Genomic DNA, 23,827 nt, shown 5'->3' on the forward strand with positions numbered 1-23,827 from the left:
ATTTGAAATTGTAGTGGCCAATCTTCTTGGAAAACTAGGCACAGGCTGCAGGTACAAGATGATCCAAGATCAGTGTCCAATTTCTCACAAGAAAATAATTGGGAAGGATTTCAGACAAACTGTTACATTGATTGGCCATGACCCCTTAAATAACGCCTTAGCTTTTCCTATGGAGCAGACCTCCCTCACTATCATTTCCTGGCCTATCCACTCAGGCTTAACCTCCATCGCCTGGGCAGGCCTCGTAAGCCCTTCTCCTCGCAGGCCGGATCATCCACGGACCACTGGCTGTAAGCTGCTCCAGGAGGGCACATTCCCGAGCGCCTCTCTGTGCTCCTTCCTTAAGGAAATCATGGAAACCTAATCTGCAGGATCTGGGTCAGAAGGGGGAGAAAAAAAAAGCAATTTGTGTACAAGGAAAAGCTTGCCAGGCTCAGAATACCGCCCGGCTCAGGCACTGGCACTCTGTCCCCATGACAGGTTGCATGTTTTCACTCTCGGGGTGGCACCGGCATGCGCACAGCGGCGGTGGCATTCGGGAACCGGGATGCCCGGCTCCTCAAGCAGGGAGGCCAAGGCGAGCGCAGCAGCGCCGGGCAGCGCCCGGCCTCTCCGGAGCGGGAACCCCGGGTGGACGCTGCCGCTCTCCCTCCCGGCGCCGGGAGCTGCAGATGCCCGGGCTCCGCGCGGCAGCAGCTCCGCAGCGAGCCCCGCTGGCGCCCGAGGCTGCCCCGCGAGGCTGCCGCCCGCGCCCCGTCCCTGCACGAGGCCCCGCACCGCGGCAGGGCCTCCATTATCCGTTATTACTGCGCGCGCGGATCTCCCTGCCCGGGGCGCCTCTCTGGCCGCCGCCTCGCGGGCCCTCGGCGCGGCGGGGGCCGCTAAGCCCCTCCCGCCGCCTCGCCCATCGCGGCGCCGCTTCCCGCTCCCGCTCCGGCACGAAGCGGGGCGGCGGCGGCGGCCGAGCGGGACCCGCCTCCCGCCCCCCCGCGCCGGGCCCCGCCGCGCAGGGCGCAGCGCAGCGCGGCCCCGCCATGAGGCGGAGGTAGCGGCGGCGCGTTCCGCAGCCGCCCGCCGCGGCGGCGCCCGCCATGCCGAACCAGAAGGGCGGCAAGGGCAAGAAGAACAAGCGCGCCAACAGCAGCGGCGACGAGCAGGAGAACGGCGCGGCGGGCGGCGGCGGCGGCAGCGCGGCGGCGGGCGGCGGCGGCGCCTCGGCGGGCGGCGGCGCTGGGGCGGCGGCGGCGGCGGGCGGCGGTGCGGGAGGAGCGGCGGCCGCGGGCGGCGCGGCGCCCGGCGACGCCAAGAGCGGTGAGCGGCGGCCGCGGGGCCTCCCGGCGCGGCGAGGCGCGGGCGGCGGCTGCGGGCTGTGGGCGGCGCGGGGGCCCGGGGCCGCGGGGGCGGCGCTGCCCGCGGCGGGGCGGAAAGCGGCAGGGGAAGCGCCTGCTGCGACGGGTGCGCGCGCGTGTGCGCGTGCGCGGGGCCCCGCGGGCGCTGCTCCCCGCGCGGGCCCGGCCAGGGGCTCCCCCGCGGCCCCGCGCCCCCCGCGGGGCGGCCGCGCCGCAGGCGCACAGACGTGCACGCGCGGACACCCACGCAAATACACACACACCTACATACGCTTTATTCCGTAGCTTGGCCAAGGTGCAATACTGTGGGGAGAGGCCAAGGGCACGCGACGGTGCCGCAGGTTTCCTTGGGGCTCTGTGTCTCTCTTGTCCCAAACTCTGGGCACCGTTCGGAGAGGCCCCAGCGGCGGGGGGAGAGCCCTGGGGGCTCTCGTGCCTGTTTTGTGCCCTTTGGGGAGAGCCCTGGCGAGGTGGCGGGTGGGAGCGGGACCTGGTGCTGATCCAGTGACACAGAGCAGTGCTGTGTGTGCGGATCAGAAATCGGGAGTTTGGTTGGCAAACCCGCACCTCATTCAGGCACGCTTAGAAATGGAACCCTACGGTTACATTCGCTGGGGTCATGCCAAGTAGTGATGCTTATGTCCAAGACGTGTATCTATACAGACCTATCTGTATTGACAGGTTTATGCTGCTGCCGGCTGGTTGGGCTTTGATTCGGAGGAATTTTGGTAAGGCGTTGCAAAAAAGTGCTTCGCCATTCATGGTTGCTGATCACTAGCTCTTACTAGCTCAACAAAAAGTATTTCGGGCTATGGCTAAAGGTAGCTTAGGGTTTTATTACAATTCTTGTTAAGTAAAAAAGAAAATAAATATTGGGTCTGCAGTTAAATTTACAGAGAGTTGTGAGCTACTCTTGACTCCCCTCCCTCCCCAGATGGACTTCAGCTTTTTACATTGCTTTGAAAAAGAGTAGGAAAGTTGATACAACTGGTTTTATACTTTATGGCAATAGTTTTGCCTGGCTGCTGTTACTCAGTAGTGGTCCCAAAAATTTTACTTCAGTTTCCAAGATGTCTGATTCCCATATATTATTTAATGGGGTCTTTTCTTTGTAAATATTAGCAATTAATTATGAATCACTTCAGCTCACAGGGTCTTTGCCATAATATTTTTCTATAAGAATATTGGTTACTCTGGAGAGTCATGGAGAAGGCTTAGAATTTCCTCTGTTTTTGGCTTTTCACTTTAAATGAGTGAATACGGAGGGGGAAAAAAAAAAGAAAACATGGGGAAATATTAGTAGGAGTTAAAAGATTTATAGAAGATTTATAGAGCTTTTCTTACCGTGACTGCAGCCTTGTGATGTAACATGACATTTACTTTACAGATGGTCTCTCATATATTATTACAGATGGGGTTTTATTTTTTGAGGTGGAGAGAAATAGGGTTCCCATTTTTTTTTCTGGCAAGCATAAGTGAAAGTGAAGGCCCTTTTTTTTTTTTTTAATGAGGATAACTACGCTTCTGCAAAATCTGCAAATTTGATTGAAGAGGGTGTAAATTCTGCTGATAGTGGTACAGGTGGCTAGCTGGACAGATTTTTGGTCCTTAACTCAGAGATTACTTGCATTATGTATTTTGCGTATCTTTCCTCTATGCAAGGCAGATTCCTAAGAAGCTGAAGTTGACTTTTTGAGAGGAGGTCAAAAAAGCTCTTAAGTGGTTAGAAACCCCCCCCGTCTGTCTCTCACCTACAGAGATCCCGTCCCCCCCTTTTTTTCTTTTTTTTTCTCCCCACATAGTGGAAGTGCAACAATGGCTTCAGCACGTTTAATTTAAGTGTCTGATGAGTATGCCTCATCTTTGACTTGACAGAGTAAATGTGTATAGTCCTATCTTCCCTTTCTGATAATCATTAAGACTGGAGGAGTGCATGTGGTTGCTAACCTTATTTTATATGAGGTACCGACCAGCAGATAAAACTTCAAACTTTGCATTGTGAATTGTATTTTTATTGATATGTCCAAAGCTTTTGGTAGTTTTGTTTCAGCAGATGAAACATGACAGTGCTGAGAATCAGGTTCTCCTCTGTAGGGGAATGATTAGATGCTGATAATAGATCCCTTGTGTCTTCAAAATGTTTGAATCCAGTGAGGCTATAGCGTAGCTTGGGCCCTAGGGGCAACTATCCCATTACTGGTCTCAAGATGTTTGTAAGAGGCCACGCGCTTTCGGTGAATTCATCGCTAAGCAGTTTATCGAGGATGTGGGCTGTTGCAATGAGCTGTGAGGTTAATGGAGTGCCGCTGTACGCAGCCGACTCTCGATTATTTGTGGGAGATTATGTGGGTCGTGGATTAAGTGTGCTGGGTGCGGTGAGGCTCTTCAGGGCACCGCTTCTGGGCCAGGCAGCTGCCTGCTGTGCACCGAGCTGCTCCGACTCGCCCGGGCACTTGCCTGCCTCTCCTGCATCATCACTGTATGCACTGTGTGCTCGTCTAGACTTACCTGCATAGTTCTTACATTAGCCCTCTCCTACTCTCTCTTTAGTCTGGAACAGCAGTAGGTGATCATAATAACATAACCTGTTTCTCCTAAAAGCCTGACAGGACAGAAGTATGCAAAGATTAAAGCAGCAGATTGAATAATTCCAAAATTAAGGTTGTCTGTGCATCGCCTGCCTTGGCATCGTGTTGTGAGTAGAACAGTCTGATTCTGCAGGTGCATCGGGATCCTGCTTCATTCAGAGAATGCAAATCTGTTTCTTTTTTTTTTTAAATGTCCCAGTAGCCCTGCATGTGGTCCACGTATTATTTCTGCTCACTATCTAAATGCCATAATGAATACAGAATTTTTAATTTCCTCTGGGCTTCTCTGTGCTATTCTGACTAGTTGTGCCTTATTATAGAGAACTGCTGTTGTAGCACCTTTTCATGGAGAAAAGATACTGTCCTATTTTACATTTGGACCAATTTAGCTTTAATACTTGAACCAGTTTCCCTCCAAGCGTCAGCCAGTTTTTGGCAGAGCGTTTGAGAAATCTAGACTGATTTTTCCTGATCCAAGAGAGTTTCTCATTAGGGTTTTTGGTGGTGTTCTGATTTGTGTACATTCAGAGCTCAAACTGCAACTGGAGTCAGCTGTAGTACTCTGCAGACTTCAAAGGCTGGCTCCAGATTAGGGAAGTGCAGAGGATGGAGAGCATAACTAAGTCACTAGATGGGATGACTTTTCTCCGTCTTGCAGTGTAACTCTTTGGCAGGTATTGAGATAATACCCACAGGGCAGCACTCAGCTTCTGTAGCTTGCATTCCTTTTCGCCCTTCCCTTTTCTCCCTTGCTGCTTTTCCTGGCCCTTCCTACCTCATGATCAAGAGAGTCCCCATCCATTGGTACCATTGGGCCATGCTGAGATGCATCCAGCTTCCATGAAGCAAAGCAGGAACTCTGCACATGACAGCCTCATCTTTACTGACCAGTGTGTCATCCATGGAAAGGAGTTTAGCAGTATCATTGTGCAAAGAGGAGAAGAGCTTTAAAGTCACTGGTAGCTCATTTCTTAGATTTCCTAGTGTTGGTGTGGTTGAATTATATTTCTAGTACCTTTTTTGTTTTCTAGATAGTTTTCTAGGTTCATTGTATTCAACGGGCAGGAAAATCTGAACTAGCTGTAATATTATCAGCTACATGGGATTGTGGACTTACCTCAGCCCTGTGGAGTTGTCAGAGTTGAGATTTATATGTGATCCCAGGAAAAAAGGAAGGGCATGCGGGAGAGCTGCTCAAGGTGGTTGTTTGAGGCCTTGCTGGAATGTGGTTTCCCAGAGGTGGAGTTTCTGCCTCGCCAAGCGAGGCACCACCGAAACGGCACTCAGCTCAGGAGCAGTGCCTGTGGTCGCCTCACAGCGGGGCCCATGCTCTCACCTCAGGAGTGGGGCCCATGGTCACCCCACGGGGCCCACGCTCATCTCAGGAGCAGTGCTCGTGGTCGCCTCACGGCGGTGCCCACACTCGCCTCACGGCGGTGCCCACGCTCACCCCACGGGGCCCACGTTCGCCTCAGGAGCGGGGCCCACGCTCGCCTCACAGCGGGGCCCACGCTCGCCTCACAGCGGGGCACGCTCACCTCACTGGGCTCTGCCGCCAGAGTCGCTGCAGCGCCTCCCGCCCTCGGTGTGGGCTTCTTCATCCGCCCTTGCTGGAAGGAGCTCCCTGAAACTCATCTTAGGAGAGGGATTCTGTGAGGGCTGGACCCCAGCATGACACAACTGAAAATATAATGTGCCTTCCTCGCAAATAAGACACTTGTGACTGTTTTGAAGCAGATTTACTTCAAGCTGCATGTGAGAGTATTAGAAGATACAAGAAGCTTGAAAAAGTCTATCTTAATATGTTAAGGTTCAGATAGGATGTCTTTCCAGGTAAATTAAATGAAAGCTCTCGTGCACCATTGCCTGTTTTTAAATGGCCAGCTATACTTTTCACCTGGCTTTCACAAGTTTGTAAATTTTTGGTGTACTTTCAAATAATGTGTGTATGAAGAACAAATCGTCAACACAAGAGTGAGGGATGTATTAAAAGCTGTGACTGGCCAACAGTTAAGATCTCCCCCCTGCCCCCCCCCCCCCCCAAAAAAAAAAAGCACTGGAGAATTTGTCAGTAGAAAATTTAATTTAAAAGATTTACATACAGAGCATGAATGTGGATTACTATTTATCATCAAATATTACTGCATATAATATTGAAATTGAGTTTTATGCCCTAGTGGAGGTGTGTGTGGTCTTATGCCCTAGCCTGAGGAGTCCCACTGATTTCAATAAGACCTCCTGAGAATTTAAGTTTCTATGGTGTTGCAGGGAGTATCAAAATCTAATTCCTATTAAGTTTCTAAAGGAAAACCATTTTGTTTCATAATTCCATTGACTGCTTCTAACTGCAAAAATAATTGAGTGCAACTTCCACTGTCTTTATCGATGCAAATCAGTTTTTAAAAGACTTTCATATTACATTTAAAAAATTTTTAAAACTATTCAATTAAATGCTTTTGTGGCCAATGCAATTTGTGTTCTGCAAATCTTTGCAAATGGAATAATGAAATCATAGCCATGATACTACTGAATAAAATAAATATTATCCTTTCATGCAAGCAAGTGTGCACCCATTCAATTTTTTTAACAGCTATTTGCTATCAAAATGTTTATCAGTGTCCTGACTGCATTCTTTGCTCATGTGATTAGTCATGTGCTTTAACTGTAGCATTTGTAAGAGTAAGGGTTAGGCCCTATATGTGCTAGGTTTTGAGTGAGGAAGTGCTGTTTGAAAATGCTTTTCTTTGCTTCTACGCATCCCATATTTTCCTTCCAGTGATCTAACATGTAATGACAAAACTATGCGAAACTACTAGTTGCTAGTTCGTGGATGCATTCATGAGATTTCTTACATCTCACCTACTGCCTTAACTGTGGACGCATCCTTTGATACTAAGATGCCGTGATGATGGGCAGACACTCTTGCTTGTCTGATTTTTTTGCCTCACATACAAGTGAAAGCAAAAGATGATGGTAAAATTTGCATCGAGTTCAGGAAAGGAATCCAGATAATCTTCAAAGTATTTGAATTGCAATGGCATTAATAAGACTTGGACTTTCTTTAAATAGTTTTCATAGCAATTCAAATAATTTCAAGCAGGCCTCTTGAAGTAGTAGTAAAGACACCGATGTAGATAATTTCATTTTGAAAGCTTGCAGGATTTGGAGCAGAGCACTGGCGTCGACTTCAGTGTCCATTTTGTGGAAATACCTCTTACTTTCAGTCTCTTTTTCTCTCGCAATGGTGATGTCCTTCAGTCCCCCTCCAGGGCTTGGAGAGGGAAGTTCCTTTTGCTGCTGTCTTACAGGCTGCTGGGAGAGGGGCTATCTTGGGTGAGAGGCTGGCTCCTGAGCATGCCTGGCATTCCCTGTCCTTGCTCCTGCGCTGCAGATACCTGTTTTGGGAGCAGCACGCGGTCAAGATCCCTCCCTGCTGCCCAGATCCAGAGCCGGGCCGGGAGCTGGCCCAGCAGCCCGAGCGAGGCATCTCTGGGCCTGACAGCTCCAAGCTCCGGAGCTGCTCTTTTGCAGAGATGCTAAACACTGCAGCTCAGGGGGCTGCAGCCCCCCATTCCCACCGAGCTTTTACCAGCTCCTTTAGCCTTTAGCATGGGAAATAAAAATACTGTTACACTGAAGCTTGCAAAGTGTTACCTGATGAAATAAACTTCCCTAGACTTCCCTTTTTTTTTTTTTTTTTTTTAATTTCCTTCTTAACCTCAATAAGCTCTCTGTGCTTTCAGACAAGTCCTGGTACAAAGATCTGGACAGATTCTGGGCAAATACATTCTGCTGTTTTTGCATCTGTACTTGGTAGTAGAGCATCTTCTACATCCCCTACCTTGCCATATTCATCCCTTTATTCCCAGCATTAGCTGAAAAGTTGCTCAGCCAAGTGCTTAAGAGTCTGCTTTAGTTACTAGAATACAGTAGTAGAAGACATGGGGGTTAGTTTATTGTAAAATTTCAAGGTATTAAAAGCTATGAGAGGCTACAGTGAAAGAATTCAGTGGTGGAAATGCTTTATTCTGAGGATGATTCACATGAGGACCCAGCAAATGGCCAAGATTCAAAACACATTAAAGCCCACCAGACTGTCACTGGTCTTTACATTCACCACGATGGAGGTCACCAGGAAAACCCACTCTACACCGATGAGTTTTGAGGACTCTCACTGTCCGTGGAAAGGTGGTTTGTGACAGAGAGAACTACTTCTTCACCTGACCTAATAAATCTAACTTCCAAATTCACATGGGTGAAAAGTCAACATTAGTTGTCCTGGTGCTAATGAAGGTGGAGCCTCTGTCCTCTTCTCTTTGGTTGGGTGAATTGGTGGTGTTTTCAGTTGAACTGAGGGTATGCAACACAAGCAGGGACAAGATTGCTCATATGAAAGCTGTGTCTCTACATGCTAAACATAAGTGAGAGTTTGAGTTGTTCTCTTGTGTTTTGGTGGCAGATATTAAATGAAAGGACATTGGCCAGGACTGTTAACCAAACACATTTTAGTGACTTCAAGCCTGAGCTCTCGGGGTGAGTTTCAGTCATGTGGGCAGAGCTGGCCCCGCATGGAGCACAGGTGCCTGTGGTAGCTTCCTACCGTAAGGAAGCGGCACCCCTTGCCTCGTGCATCTTGCCCTTGCCTTTCTGACTTGTTTTGGTGAGGTGATGGTTGTGCTGGGAGTGGGTGGTTGAGTGAGAGTGGTAGGCAACGCTGGCTTTGTATCTTGTGCTAGTTGCTGATTTCATAAGCAGACTGTAGCTCTGACTGTACTGTCATCTTGAAGGTGTTGACAGGTACAGCTTAAGCCTTCATGATTTCCGCTGCATCTTCCCGCTGCTGCGTTATTGTTACACCTTTCTCAGTCTTTTGAAAAGAAAATTCCTTGGAGGCCAAGCATGTTAAACAGGGCTTATAGCTCTGATTGCCTGAAATCTTTTCTTGGGGTGAGTGATCGCTGTAACTACTTGTCTAACAGAACTTGTCATATCTGTTCATCAAGTAAACACACATCAGGAGCCAAGCTGCTTACAGTGTTTGCTCTCTTAAAATCCCTTCTGGCTCTAAGTATTGACCACTGCTGCTCAGTTCCTGGGGGAAGGATTCAGCGTACGAATTTACACGGAGCAAGCCACGCACCAAATCCCCACTGTAGTGAGGGGTTTTGCAGAGTCAGGGCCTCCTGGCATGACCCAGCTGCGGTGACACTGGGTGTCACCTCAGCCTGAGCTGTGCCCCTCTCTCACTCAGTGCAGATGGACTGCTGGGGTTGGCTTTTCTTTGCAAGAGCGTGGTAGGGAGTCTTGTGCCCTCGAAGAAGCCTGAGTGTCCAGTGTTGTATCAAATGCTGCTCCCCTGTGCCCTCCCTCTTAGAAAATGACTGGAAACTCATCTTGATCACTCTGCAAGGCTTGCTCAAGCAGTCTGGGGAGACATCAGTCATTATCAATGAGCGATCCCACTATAAGCAGGGAGCCAAACTGTTTCGAAAGACCTTGCTCGTTGGCTGTTTTTGTTGTTTTTGTTGCACTGAACATTCAAGCCTATCTTCTGGATCCATGTGCAGAACTGATTTTTTTCCCATTGTGCCCTTCCTGTTACGCTCAGGCTCTTGCAAATGCGACTGATCATTTCTGTATTCATGTATTGTTTGTACTATCTTACTACTTGCTATATGACCATAGATACTCTTCAGCAATACCATTTTGTCACTTCTGGATAATCTTTTGCATGCTAGATTGTATTCCAAGATTTACCTAACACATTATTACAGATTTTCTGGTCAATCTGTTGCTGTTTGTGTGCACGTGTGTGTGTGTGTCTGTTTTTCCTGACAGTTGTACTGCAGCATGGTAATATTATATGACTTCAGTTAAAATTCTGACGATTCATTCAGGTGGCTGGTGGGGAGTTGCCTTCATGGAGTGAGTCATCTCTGGTGTGGAGTGAACAATTTCTGTCTGGGTAGGGTTGTGAAGAGAGTATCATTCATGGGAAAGTCATGTAGGCAGACAGGGAAATACTTAAATTGCAAAGTCAGTCCCATGGTTACTGTTTTTGGCCTAGGTAAAGTGTCCATGGCATAGATACTACAGATACAAGAGTGAAGGCAGAGGAAAAGCAAGACATGAGTGAGTGTCTTACTCACACCAGCTCCCTCCAGCTGATCTGGTGGGAAGACTTCCGACATATTTTTAGACCATTTCTTTGACCAGATGCGTAACATCTTCCTGTCATCTTTAGTTGTTTTAAGGTGATAGTAGGGCTGCCTCTTCCAGCAGCTGTCACGCTTCTTCTCTCTGCCCCCATCCTTGTGTTTCTAATACCTCCCTTGAGCTTTACTGGTGATCATAAGTCTGTGGTGAGCTGAAAACAATGCTGACAAACACAGGGAAACAATGGATAATGTGGGAATGTGGGGGGAAGAGTGAATGTTTCTTTAAGCATTGAGCACTTAACGGTTTTGAATAAATGAAAGCAGTTCTGAAACTGGAGCCTTAGAGCCTGAAACTTAGAGCCAGCCAGTTGCTGGTTGCATCTTTGGTCTTTCAGTGCGTCTGTAAACGAAAGTAAACAACATTCACCCCCATTTGATCCGTCACATAGAAGTTCTTCAAACAGCTGTTGCTCCTCTGCTTTCACTTGTGCCATAAGATGGGAAGGTGGGAAGGGCAGGCTTCCTTTATCCTCTTTGTTTCATTTTTTACCTGTAGATATAAGTTAATGTGTTTTGTGTTGAGGGAGATTGATCTCAGTTGTCTACTTCCATTGATGTTTAAGCTTGGAGAGAAAAACAGAAAGAAGCCATCACCCCAGGTGACTTCTTTGCAGACTTTGGCCATGTTCGTGTTTCGGAAGGAACATGCTTTATTTAAGCAATGAACCAGCTTTTCTCAAATATGTGCTTGTTCTGAGTACTGCATGCTGTTTCTGTTTTAGTGGACATTTATGTACTACCATTTACACCTATTTTTAAAAATATTGAACAGAATTGCTATGGTACATAAGACTAAACTACCTGTAATAGTTTAACAGGTGTCTTATTGTCTAATCTATAGTTACATAGATATATATAGATTATATATATTAATTATATATAGATAAATGTATATAGATAATTGTCTTATCTATAAAATGATGATCAAATAACTGAGAGCACTTTCAAGGTTGTGAATTGATGGGAAGAGGTCTTCACATCTGCTAGCGTGGCTTTAGTACTAAGTGATCTGAATGTGGTGCTTTTGTTCCTCAGACAAGTCAGTTGCTGTGAATGGGAAAAAAAAATGACTTGGAAATGCCTTCTCTTGCGTTTCTCATTTATTCTTTAGGTAGGGACGTGTGGTATTGTTGTGGTTATGTTTGGCAGGAGACATGAATGGAGAGAAGTTTGCAAGGGATGCTCAGTACTAAAGAGTATTTTACACAGGTAGACCTGGTGAAACTTGAAATATTAGATAGAGCAGAATGTTGGTTGGATGATTTCTATGTGCTTTTCAGGTAGTGGAGGTTTGTGCTTGCCTAAATACTGTGTTACTACGGAAGTGGTGGGGCTCTAGTGAAACAACTTTCATTAGCTGCGATTGGCTCTTTAGATTTTGTGGTGGAAATATCTCAGCATTTTCATCAAAGTGCTCTCAAAATCGGCAGACCTCAGGATAGTAAATTCCCGTCAGTGAAGGAGCAGGAAGAATGTGCAGGTCCCTGACTGGCGGGACCTCTAACCCTTTTGTGCTCGCACAGACTGGGTGGATTTTAGGTATTTGCTTTACTGCTCCACTGAGAGCAGGGAAATTTCAAGCAAATTCTAGCGGGATAGGTTAGTAAAGAAGAGCTCCTTCTGGTAGGAATGTGGCTGTTTTTAGAATAACCTCGGAGCCACTGTGTAGCAAATCAGCGAGGCCTCTGTGCGTAGGGATGCTCTTGTTTGCCGCGTTATTTTCTTCCAGCTGTCCCGTTTGTGCTTTTGCTGTGACGGTTACGTAATCATTGTCATTGTGACCAGCTGGTTTGTACTGGGCAGATACAAGACCAGATGAGGAAATATCTTGGTAAACTTTTGGTGCCATCTGATTAACTAAAATGTAAAAAAAAAAAAAAAAAAAGAAAAAAAAAAAGGACATCACTGCCCAAAACTTAAAGCTTTTTGTTGCTTGTTGCTGTGTTATTTGGGACATTCTTAAGGTTAATATTGGCATAAATAAGTTGTGGAGGGAAAAGCAAGGGAAGATCACATTTCACAGTCCTTCTGTTGGTGAAACAGTGTAAAGGGGAAAAAAATCTGTTCAAAGACACCTTTAAAAATAGTCTTTAGGCACTTAGAACATGATTTTAAAATATTAAGGAAGCATTCTGTGGAAAACAAAAGGTGACTATTTTTTTCTGTATTTTAGGCACTTATTAATCTCATTTTTTGATTCAAAAATATTTTATTTCTCAGGAGGTTACTTTTTTGTTTGTTTTGTTAGTTTTGTTTTGTTTTCTTTTTTTTCACCCAAGAAACATGACTATATCCAAAAACTAGTAAAGGAAATGTTTTTCTTTTTTTAGACAGTTAACTCTAGCACTATGGATGAGCAAGTGTAAAATACTTATTCCTAAGCAGTAGATCTGCAGACCTGTCTGCATATTAACTTCTGGGCTGTCAGTTATAATTATACATACCAATGTTACAACACTTACACTCCGGGACATGGGATGAGCATAATTGGGCTTCTGCTGTGTTCTTTCTTTCTGCCTCATGGCAGTTGTGGAAAGGAGTATGTATCAAAATAGATAAATACAGGCAATGCATAAATGAGAACTCTTCCTAGTCATACTTCTTGTATCTTGCTCCATATCTGACTTGCGAAGGTTTGTTTTTCCTGGTTGCAGTTTAATTGGCTCCTCTGAGATAAGTTGCATAAGATGGAATAATTGCAAGCTATACTTGCAGACCCTAAATACACTAAGAGTGACTGCAGAGAAATTCAGCACCAAGTCACTTGGCGAGACCTAGTGCAGCTTGAATCAAAGCCGTGTTCAGGGCCCGGAGAACGGCTGGGGGATCTGTGGGGATTGGGAAGCTGACAGATGTGGGGTCAGAACAGGTAAGTTGTTGTGCTCCTTGGCTCTTAGTCAGTGATGGTATCCTCAATAATACATTGTGGCAACGTGGAAGAAAATCTAGTCGTTGGCAGCCCATAAAATTGATATTTTTCAAAGACATCTCAAAAACTGCATTTCTTAGTGGGCTTTTCAGATATCTAAGCTAGTAAGAATATAGAGGTAACATACGTGGAAGGAAATTTCTGAGAGTCCTGAGGGAATATTTCTCTCATCTAGCACTATCATCTCCAATTTAGTGGCTTGTCTTTCTTTTCCTTCTTACGTCTGATGTTTATAAACAAGCTCATATTTTGATTTATGGCATAAGCTCTTTTTGCTTTGAGAGAATGTTCTTGGGAATGTATGTTTACCGCCGTTTATAGCTCAGCTCCAGAAGGAAAGGAATTGCAGGAAACTCCTGGCAACTGTGCCATTTCTGGCATCTAGAGCAGAGGCACACAAATGATGTGAAGAATGTGGCGAATCCTGGTGAATGACTCGGGTAGAGTTTCCTGTGGTCTTTGTGCCCCTGTATGCTGAATAAAAGAACAAGTCTTCAGAGGTGCTGTTATCTTAACTTTTCTGAAGGTACTCTGTTGGGTTTTTTTTTGTTTATAGCTTTTTAGCAGAAAGTTGAAGGAAATGGGAAAAAAAACACTAGCATATCAAGCATGTAGTGTTACTACAAACATTTTTTTTTGTATATTGCTACTGTATCACAGATGATTATGGGTACCATATCTGTCATTGAAAACCTGTAAAATTAATGCAACATCTTAAAATTTATAATCCCAGTGCATATTAAACGCTATTATTCATGTTAACAGTGATTGTAATTGTGCTAATAACAATGTAACCAAGCTTTTTTTTTCTTCTCTTCTCTTCTCTTCTCTTCTCTTCTCTTCTCTTCTCTTCTCTTCTCTTCTCTTCTCTTCTCTTCTCTTCTCTTCTCTTCTCTTCTCTTCTCTTCTCTTCTCTTCTCTTCTCTTCTCTTCTCTTCTCTTCTCTTCTCTTCTCTTCTCTTTTCTTCCTATTTATCAGATAGAAATTTGAAGTCATGAGGCTCGGTGTATCTCTGTTGCAAATCCCGGAGCTCTCTGCTTGAGAGACTCTGGAATTTCAGAGCGCCGTTTGCTGCCTTTCACACACTGCGTAAGGCAGCACTTGACCAGGAAAAACCCCAAAGAAATGTGCTGTTATTTGAATGCAGAAACACAGAGAAAGGAAAAAAAAGGCGGCCTGCCAGCCCTTATTGGAACTTTTTTCTTCTGGGAAATGGAGGAAGTAGGAAGTAAAAAATACAGAGAAAGAAATCAGAAGCCATATTTAATGTTTGAGTAAGCGTCTTAAACTTTGTAATTAAGGAAAAATTTCTTAACAGTGAGGGTCATGGAGCACTGGAACAGGCTGCCTAGAGAGGTTGTGGAGTCTCCTTCTCTGGAGATCTCCAAGGCCCGCTTGGATGCAGTCCTGTGCCACGTGCTCTAGGTGACCCTGCGTGTGCAGCGGGGTTGGACTAGATGACCTCTAGAGGTCCCTTCCAACCTTAAGGATTCTATGATTCTATGACTCTTGTTCAAAATCAGCAGAAACTCCAAATGAAATTTTTCCATCCTTTCTGTTCCCTTGTGTCTGCAATTGTGCAGGCAGAAACTGGAGTGCTGTGTTGTCTGTGGTACTCAGATGAGGGAGGGGAACATGTCATTAATCACGAATGTAGGATGTTTTTGTGTAGAAGATGATGATGTTACGAGGAGGGAATTGAAATGGACAGTCCTTTGCTGAAGGATATAGCAAAGGCTGCTGCTTTACTGATAGAATACTATGTGGCTTTTTTTTTTTTAACCTATGTGCGTTGCAGAACTTCTTGTTTTGTGAAATTTAGCTCAAGTTTGTCAGTAAAGGTGCTATATTCCTTGTTTGCATGGGCAGTGTAATGAAGGTTGTCCTTTCTGTGTAAAAAACATAAGCAATTTGTCTTGCTTTTCAAGGTCCTCTGCTTCCTGTTCCTCTCCCTGCCTCTCGTCTCTTGCTTCGTTCCAAAGAAAAGATCGGTTCCTGCCTCTCCTTATGCCTGCACAGCAGCCTATATTGCCTGCTTGTTTTTCAAACAAGCATCTCTCTGTGTTCTCCCTGTGTTGTCCCTCAGGCTTCAAAGCAGCCCTTCAGAAATAGCCACGTACTTCCCATGTACTTGGTACTTACACTTGCCTTTGCAATGTAGCTACAAACCCTTGAGAGTGGCTAATGCTCCTGAGGTGTTGTGACTATCGAGCTGACTGCACAGTCATTTTGTTTCCTTCTCTCAACATTTCTCTATTTCCTTTCATGTACTTATTTTTTTAATAGCAAAGGCTGTTTTTTATTCTTCCCCAGAGCTGGTACTTGTGGGCATGTTCATGATACAGACCATGAGTAAGAGCTTGGGTTTGTATTTAACACAGCCTTTAAACAAGCATCGCAACCAGCAAGCCACAGATAGTTTGAAGTTATTAATGTATCTGTTTTATGTTCCACAGAAGCCCCTTGTGCTACTCCACTGATCTGCAGCTTCGGCAGGCCCGTCGACCTCGAGAAGGATGACTACCAGAAAGTCATATGCAACAACGAGCACTGTCCTTACAGCACCTGGATGCATCTGCAGTGCTTTTATGAGTGGGAAAGCAGCATTCTTGTCCAGTTCAACTGCATTGGCAGAGCGAGGAGTTGGAATGAAAAGCAGTGTCGCCAAAACATGTGGACAAAGAAGGGATACGATCTTGCTTTTCGCTTTTGTTCCTGTCGATGTGGGCAGGGTCATCTAAAGAAGGACACTGACTGGTACCAAGTGAAGCGAATGCAGGATGACAAGAAGAAGAAATCCGTGTTGGAGAAGAGCACGGGAAGGTCTATGGCGGAGTCAGCAGAGGAGGCCAAAAAGGGCAGGCCAGCCAACAAGCCCCAGAAAGGCTTAAGTCACGACCTCCAGCGAAGGCACTCGATGGACAGGCAGAACTCCCAGGAGAAGGGAGTCATCAGCGGGGGCTACGCTGTCCGCTCCCCCTGCGTCTCTCCCGGCCAGTCCCCGCCAACCGGCTACTCTATTCTCGCCCCCACGCACTTCAGCGGCCCTCGCTCCTCGCGATACTTGGGGGAGTTTTTGAAGAATGCCATCCACCTGGAGCCTCACAAGAAGAACATGGCTGGTGGGGGCGTGTTCAGGAATGCACATTTTGATTATGGGGCAGCTGGTCTGCAGGCACATCGGTCAGGACACTTTGATGCCCCTGTGCAGTTTTTGAGAAGGCTTGATCTCTCTGAGCTTCTGACGCATATACCGAGGCATAAGTTGAATACTTTCCATGTGCGGATGGAAGATGATGCCCAAGTGGGCCAAGGGGAGGACCTTCGGAAGTTTATTCTTGCTGCTCTTAGTGCCAGCCACAGGAACGTTGTAAACTGTGCGCTCTGCCACAGGGCACTGCCAGTGTTTGAACAGTTTCCGCTGGTGGATGGAACGCTGTTTCTTAGCCCATCAAGACACGATGAAATTGAATACGATGTTCCCTGTCACCTTCAAGGTACAGGTTGTCTGTCAGTCATGTTAGGTCTCACTAGCCAATGGAAGTGCTATTTGTGCTCCCTCCCACCCCATTTCAGATTTGCATCCTGATTCTGCATTTACCAAGCGATTCTGTGAAGCCTGATGTCATGTCCAAATTATCATCCAAATCAGATTGAAATGCTAAGGAGGGAATTATAAAAAGCAGATGCTGTGTAGGAAGATTCATGCCTCGTGTTTAGCCTTTCAACCAAGGAATTTCTCATCTGGGTAATAGGTAGACCATAGGAAGCTTTTTCTGCAACTCTGTCCTGCAGTTTATGGGTACTGATTTATATGTTGTGAGTTTGAATCCAAGCCATACATCATCCTTTAAAATTTGAGCATGCTGTGCAGCAGCCTGGATGAAAGTTCTGTTTGTACCACAAGTCAGTCATGCCTTTCATCTTTTGTTAGAGCAGTGAATATCAGTTTTGTTTTAGTGAGAACAGTATTTTTTTATTTGGCAAGGACGGTAGTCTGGCCTACATTAACACAAGCCCAACAAAGACTATTTTTGTGGTCTGGACTGATTGGACATAGTGAAAGTAAATGTTTTTGTGGTGGGATGAAGTAGCAACGGTAGAGTGGGGAATCCAAACTTGCTTCCAAATCCTGCCTGGTCCGAGTGCGCCCTAGTCATGTTCCTGGCTCTGTGCTGGGTTGAGATCAAGACGTGTGTTGTTATTTTTCTTGTCCTAGAAGAAACAGCAGTTGTGGATTAGGATGAGATGGAGCTCTTTCTGAAATGTTTTTTCCAAACTAAGTGATTGAAGCACACGAGTGCTGCGATACACTGCAAAACGTTTTTGTCCTGCAGCCTATTTGCAGCTTGTGTGGCTAAAATAAGTCAGAGAAAAGAGTAGTAGTTTGGTTTACAAAAACATACAGTTTTGTGTTAAAAGCTGTAATGGGAAGGCATGAACAGCAGGTATTTCAACATACAAGCTTTTCCTCCTTTCAATAAAATTTATTATATCCCATGCATGGTGATAGTATATGTTATGTATTCCTTTGGCAAACTTGTATTTGCTTTTTTCTCCTTAAATCACTACAGCCTAAGTCACTACACTGTGTTCATAATGATAATATTGCTTCTGTCTTGCCAAAAGTACTTTAAATAGAAGAGGCGATAGGCAAAAAACATGAGCTAAAAAGTCTGCAGGATAAACATATATATGGGAGATAACAGTGCTTATTTGTTTTTGCTGGGAGGCATGCACAGTGTGCATGTGATTTTATCGGTACTAACAGCTGCTTTAGTAATAGTGAAACTGTCAGTTCTTAACCTTTAGCATTAAGAATGAAACAGCAGAATGTTTTTTTTTTCTTTGTTATTAATTGGGTATTTTTACTCATTGGATGACATATCTGCAGGTTTGCTTAGACAAAATGCTGTGAGTAATTAATTGTTAGATTCTTACCTCCTCGACCTGAGTAAAATGGCTTATTTTCAGAAGTACATTTTGAAATGAACTTAAGCTGCAAGGTGCTGTTCCAGGGTTCTGTTTTCTCATAGTAAAGAAAACAGCTTTTTTGCTTGTTTGTTTCAAGCATATTTAAGATACCAGGTGTTTGTTTTGCTATACAACAAGGAAATTCAAAATTAAACAACAAGGGAATGCAGTATTTTAATATGCAAGAGCAATGCATATTCCTCCCTTCAGATGAGGAAAGTTATTTATCTTGGTACAAAATTATTTATCTTGAAACAAAAAACTTTGGTGCAATGGAACTATTTGAAAAGGTCTAATCTCAAGTATTCACTAAAAAAGTGGAGCTTAGTATATTTTCACTTCACTCACATCACATTTTCTAGAGTTCAGTGCTTTAATGTGGAATAACTCAGTTTTACCTGTTCATAGGCGACAATTTTATTTTGTATATTTATGTCAGGAAGAATCTTGTTTTTCTTCTAATTTTTCTAAAATAGTTGGCTTAAAAAAACAAATCGAAAAACAAACCAGCTGTTACAATATCTGGTGTGGTCTAATTATAGATTGTTAATATCTTATTCCCTTATACCCAGAAAAACTACAATATGTGTATGTTCGTGAAATAACAAACTGTGACATGTCTAACACTTTAATGCTAAAGAGCACAAATTGCAATCCAAGGTAAACATTAATAATAGAGCCCTATTTTGTGGTGGATTTGTAATTGCATTACCTCTTAACTTGGTCTGATGTAGCAGGAAAAATATGGTACATTACAGAGTTAGCCCTCACACTTTTTATTGCCAACTATTAAACTACAAATCAATTAAATTACTACAAATCAATCCTAATCTACATGCCAGATTTTTGTAATTTGTGTATGGCCTTTTGTTTTGTGTGAAATTTGCATCTTGGATTCTACATTAAGTTTATTAGCACTTAGGTAGACAAAACATTTCATTTTGAAGTCAGAAATGATTATTTTTTTAAAGTCGATATAAGTCATCTTTTGAAAGTCATCTTGCTTATAGGATGTTATGTTAGAGTTCAATAGATCCATATTCTTGTATGACACTAACATCTGTGTATATGTAACATTACAAGTTATACATATACACATGCATGCACATGCATACATATCTAATGTTCTAAAATATACTCACCATAAATGAGTGGTCAGGAAAAAATACATGAAAGAAAATTGCTTTCTTCCGTTAGGAATATTAGGTCCTTATTCCCCTCTTTGCTGAAAGATTTTGTCAAGTTGTTACATGAACCTGTACCCAACTTGCTAATAAGCTTCAACGCTTCTCCACATGCTCCATCAGGTGGGGATGAAGGTATCTTGGCCTGGAAGAACTGCAGAGGATCATCTATGCAGTTGAACCTGAGAACTGATCATATAGCATAGTCAGCTCCTTTTATAAAATATTTTGCTAGAGTTTACCAGCAAATGAGAGGAGGGAAGATTAATCTGTAATTTTTCATCCAGGACAAATAGTTTCAGTCAAGCCATATGTATTTTCAACACAGAGAAAGAGTTGTTTATTGTTTACTTTATAGTTGTTTTCATCCCTTTGTTTTGAAAAAAAGAAGTTATCAGTAAGGTATGATTTGTATCACACTGAAGGGCAAAAAACCCATTGCAGGAAATGACTGTTCTAATCTTCTGTTACATTTTCCTTAAGAAATGTGTTTCCTGTTCACAGGAAGGCTTATGCATCTCTATGCTGTTTGTGTAGACTGCTTAGAAGGGGTTCACAAAATTATCTGCATTAAGTGCAAGTCCCGATGGGATGGAAGCTGGCACCAGCTGGGAACTATGTATACCTATGATATTCTGGCAGCATCTCCCTGTTGTCAGGTTAGTATTGTATGTAAATACGATTTATAAGGTGAAATTCAGACTGATGGTAAATAAAGCAAAGGCTTGTGTTCCTCTGCTCCTTCCCCTTCCTTCATCCTTCCTGTTCAGCCTGTGCCTGTGGATGCAATGGATGCAACCCCGCGCGGTACAGGCTGTCCACAGTCCCTGTCCCTTTGTCCTCATTTATGAAGAACAATACCCACAGTTGGACAAAAGCTGATGCAACAGCCAGTGGTTAATGTGTAGTCTTTAAAGTTGCTTCGAATGTATTCGCAGTTAAACCCAGTGGTGCTTGGGATGATCACTAATAAATACCGTTGTAATCACAACTAATTTTAGTAGTATTTTAATGGCAAATGCACAATTTTAGCAGCTGTTACATGCATTCACGCCTCTCTCAGTTGCCCGAATTGCATTTTATCATGGGATAGTTGCAGCAAAAAAGCCCAGAGAATGGAAGCCTAAAGAGTCTGTGCTTGGAAATTACCTGTTTCTCTAGTCTTTGCTGTGACTGTGATACTGGTAGTCTGCCATAGCCTGAAAAGAAAGCTTATTTTTCATATGTTATCTGCCTAATTTATAGTTTTGAGTGTGAAAAATCCAAAGCCTTAGGCTATTCCAGGTAGACACAGGCTTCCAGAGTCAGAATAGTAAGGAGTTTTCCAGGGGATTGGCCAAAAGGTGTTTTGCTCTAGAAGTAGCAAATGGTGGTAAATAGCTATGGGAAGAGCATGAAGGTGCTGTTATTATGGGAATGGGTCAATGCTCTGTTCAGGAATGGACTGTTGTCTTCAGCTTTTGTTGCCTGCTGGGTTAGGTGCCTCCCAAACACAGTTTGCCCATTTGAGATGTGATCATTTCATCTCATGATATTATGCATGTTTTCTATAAAGCTCTGCAGTCTCTTCATTAGTACTGCTGCTAAGAACCAACAATCTTAGCTCTGAGTATGCCTGAAAAATAGGACAGTCCATGCCCTTGTAGACATAGCAGTGCAGGAGAAATATAAAAGAGAGTCTCCTCAACATGCAAAACGCAATTTAGTTTTAAATTTAACATACTTACCAAAATGTGTTTTTCACAAGAGGAACAGTTGGTGCTACTGGATAAAATGGCAATTGATAACGATTATAGCTCCAGACAGAAATGTTACCTCCCAATTTTGTTTGTCTTGAGATGATAATTTTCTTTTTCTTTTAAATGGAATCTTTGAAAGGTACATCATTGAGCCTGAGTTACTAGCTTTTTAAAAGCCAGAAAATTTAAATCTGAATTGCTTCTTTTGAATATACAAGACAAGAATTAAGGTCTCATTGCACAAGAGCCTTAATGATACGGTTAATGGACAGTGTGACAGTACTTGTCAGTAATAGAAATGAATACAAAATCATTATCTTCAGTGACTCTGCTGGATAATATGCATTTTTGTTTCCTTGTGATTTTTACGGATGATTCCCTGCATACAGAGGGATGACATTAAGCTGTGCTATATAATTTATCTCTGAATTGCCTTGCTAATTTATATTTTGAATTATTTCACACCTTACTTGATAATATTTAAGTGTACTTCACAAATATTCATATAGGATAACTGACCAAACTGCAGCCACTGTCCAAAAGATTACTAGCAGCTGGTGGATGTGCTGGATGCTTTTGCAACACCACAAAAATGCCACTTTTTCAGTAAAGTCATGCAAATCTGCATCCCGTTAGATTGCATTTCCTGGAATTCCTGCTGTCGAAGCAGGGCAGGTGGCTGAGGATTTTTTGATTGGTTTCTTTGCAAGAGTTGTCTCAACAGTGATAGTACTTCTGTAATTTCTACCCTCCCTAAGCCTTCCCCACAAGAGAATTCATTAAATCAATGTTGCTGCAGGAAACCATTTTGTTCTTTTCACTGAAGAGCTGAAGTTTTCTTTAGCATGTTGGGCAGTGAGGTCAAGGTGCTGTTCAGCTCAGACCCTGGTCCTCATTTGCTGTCTTTGCTCCTGAACTCCCTTACGGTCTCAAATCTCTGCTCTGTCTCTTGACTATTTCCTACTGCCCGCTGTCATGCACATACCTGCACTGCCTTTTGCTTTATTTACATCGAATGTCCCTGTTTCCTCCAGCCAGATCCCTTCTCAAGACTTGATTTTGTTTGTTACTACTGTTAATAGCTCTGTCTGTTCTCACCTTTACCCTCTAATTGTTCCTCCTATCTACCCAGTTAGTGTTAGTCCTTTCCTCAGTTGGATTTTGCAGAATAGTTTGCATGCTTTAAATGATGTTTGGTTTGTGTAATGTAACATGCATTGTAAATATTTAAATAAATACTTAAAGTGATACAATACCATGCCATGCTGATAAAATAGAGCAAACTATGTACATTTGTTAAACCAGAAGATTAAAATGCTTAAGTATTGCACAGACGAATCATGTTCAAACATAAAATGAAATAGCTGCACAGTGGGAATTGAATGGCACAAATTTAAAATTTCTCTTTGCTCCAGGGTTTCATTTATGGTTTTGTGAGACAGCACTATTTATCCAAAGAAACTGAGGAATTGGTTTAGAGATTAATCAATGTAAAACAACCATACATACTTACAAACTTTGAAATTATGTACATCCTATCAGCAGAACTGAGTATAACTTATGCTGCGGTATTTGGAGATCTCCTAGGTGTTACTTCATGTGACAGACATTCTTAGGATTTCTACTGAAGTCTGACACATTACCTCAGTCATAATGATTTCCAGACTGTGCACTTTTTAAGGTATTTACTAGAAAGCTATTAACTTATATGTCTAACATAAGTAGCAGGAATTCATCTTGGCCAAAACAGCTCATGGGGATGTTCTCTGTCCAGCTGGAGTACCCTGCTACATGGCCTCTTTTTACAGAAAGTTGTGTTAGCTGCACTTTACCAAAGCTGCTGGCTCTCTGTGAAGGGAAAAGCAAACATCTTGCTGTCTCTGGCAAGGTTCAGCAGTCTTCCTCCTCTCCACTGAGCTAAAAAGTATGCAATGTCAAATATTTAGTTAAATTAGGATTCTAAATTTTGGAAAGTTATTCTTAAAACTGGATATCCACACTCTGGGACTTAAAACACTTTTGAAGAGTGGTTGCTTAAAAGAGTAACTTGAGAAAAGTTTAATGTCAGCATAGCCAGCTACCTACTGATTTCTACCCATCTTGCAAAAAGCTTCAAGGGAGGCTGTGTGTGAAACAGTCTTTCAATTGAGAATAAGCTTGTGAGTAAGTTATGAGCCAGGTAAGCGACACCCTCCCCAGCAAATCCCAGTCCTGGCCATCTCTTGACTTAACCTCCTGCGGGGCTGAAGGAAGGGTCTGGGTGATGTTACGTTTTTCTGTAGTGAGGAATGGAAGCAAAACTTGTTATTTCAAAAGTGTTTTTTACTTTTCTACAGGCTCGACTGAACTGTAAACACTGTGGGAAGCCAGTCATAGATGTACGGATTGGCATGCAGTATTTCTCAGAATACAGCAACGTGCAGCAGTGTCCACACTGTGGAAACCTAGACTACCACTTTGTGAAGCCATTCTCTTCGTTTAAAGTTCTGGAGGCTTATTGACGAAAGCTTTGCTTTAGTAATAGCTATTTTATGGGTATTTCAACTTTATTACATATCTTTTTATAGGATTCATTCTGTGATGAAATTAATTTCTTTTCTAACTGAAAGAGCAGCTTCTTTGTCTGTGTACATATTAATATGTATATATACATGTTGTTAAAACCAGGATCCTCCTGACAAGATCCCTGTGAAGGCTGGAGGCAAGCCAATTTAATGGCCTTTGAATATATCCCGAGCGTGGGGTAAATTTCAGCTAAAAATGATTTGGTTTTATTTTTTGTATTGTTGTAATACGGTTTGTAGCAAAGGTGTGGGGAGACATACAGGACAGAGAAATATGTCCG

At 43.6% G+C, this 23,827-nt stretch overlaps 1 protein-coding gene across 1 annotated transcript; it reads left to right on the forward strand.

Moving 5' to 3' along the window:
• The first annotated feature begins 996 nt into the window (after nucleotides 1-996).
• Nucleotides 997-23,788, forward strand: HECA (HECA ribonucleoprotein granule regulator). Its single transcript, XM_088529671.1, has 5 exons — nucleotides 997-1,193; nucleotides 1,236-1,311; nucleotides 15,542-16,582; nucleotides 19,748-19,902; nucleotides 23,319-23,788. Exons 1-5 carry the CDS (start codon nucleotides 1,092-1,094, stop codon nucleotides 23,481-23,483), a joined length of 1,539 nt encoding a protein of 512 aa, XP_088385797.1. The 5' UTR covers nucleotides 997-1,091; the 3' UTR covers nucleotides 23,484-23,788.
• The last annotated feature ends 39 nt before the right edge of the window (nucleotides 23,789-23,827 follow it).

This window comes from Tinamus guttatus, unplaced genomic scaffold, assembly GCF_059628265.1.
Source record: "Tinamus guttatus ecotype Peru unplaced genomic scaffold, ASM5962826v1 Tinamus_guttatus_pri_ptg000336l, whole genome shotgun sequence".
Classification (NCBI taxonomy): Eukaryota; Metazoa; Chordata; class Aves; order Tinamiformes; family Tinamidae; genus Tinamus; species Tinamus guttatus.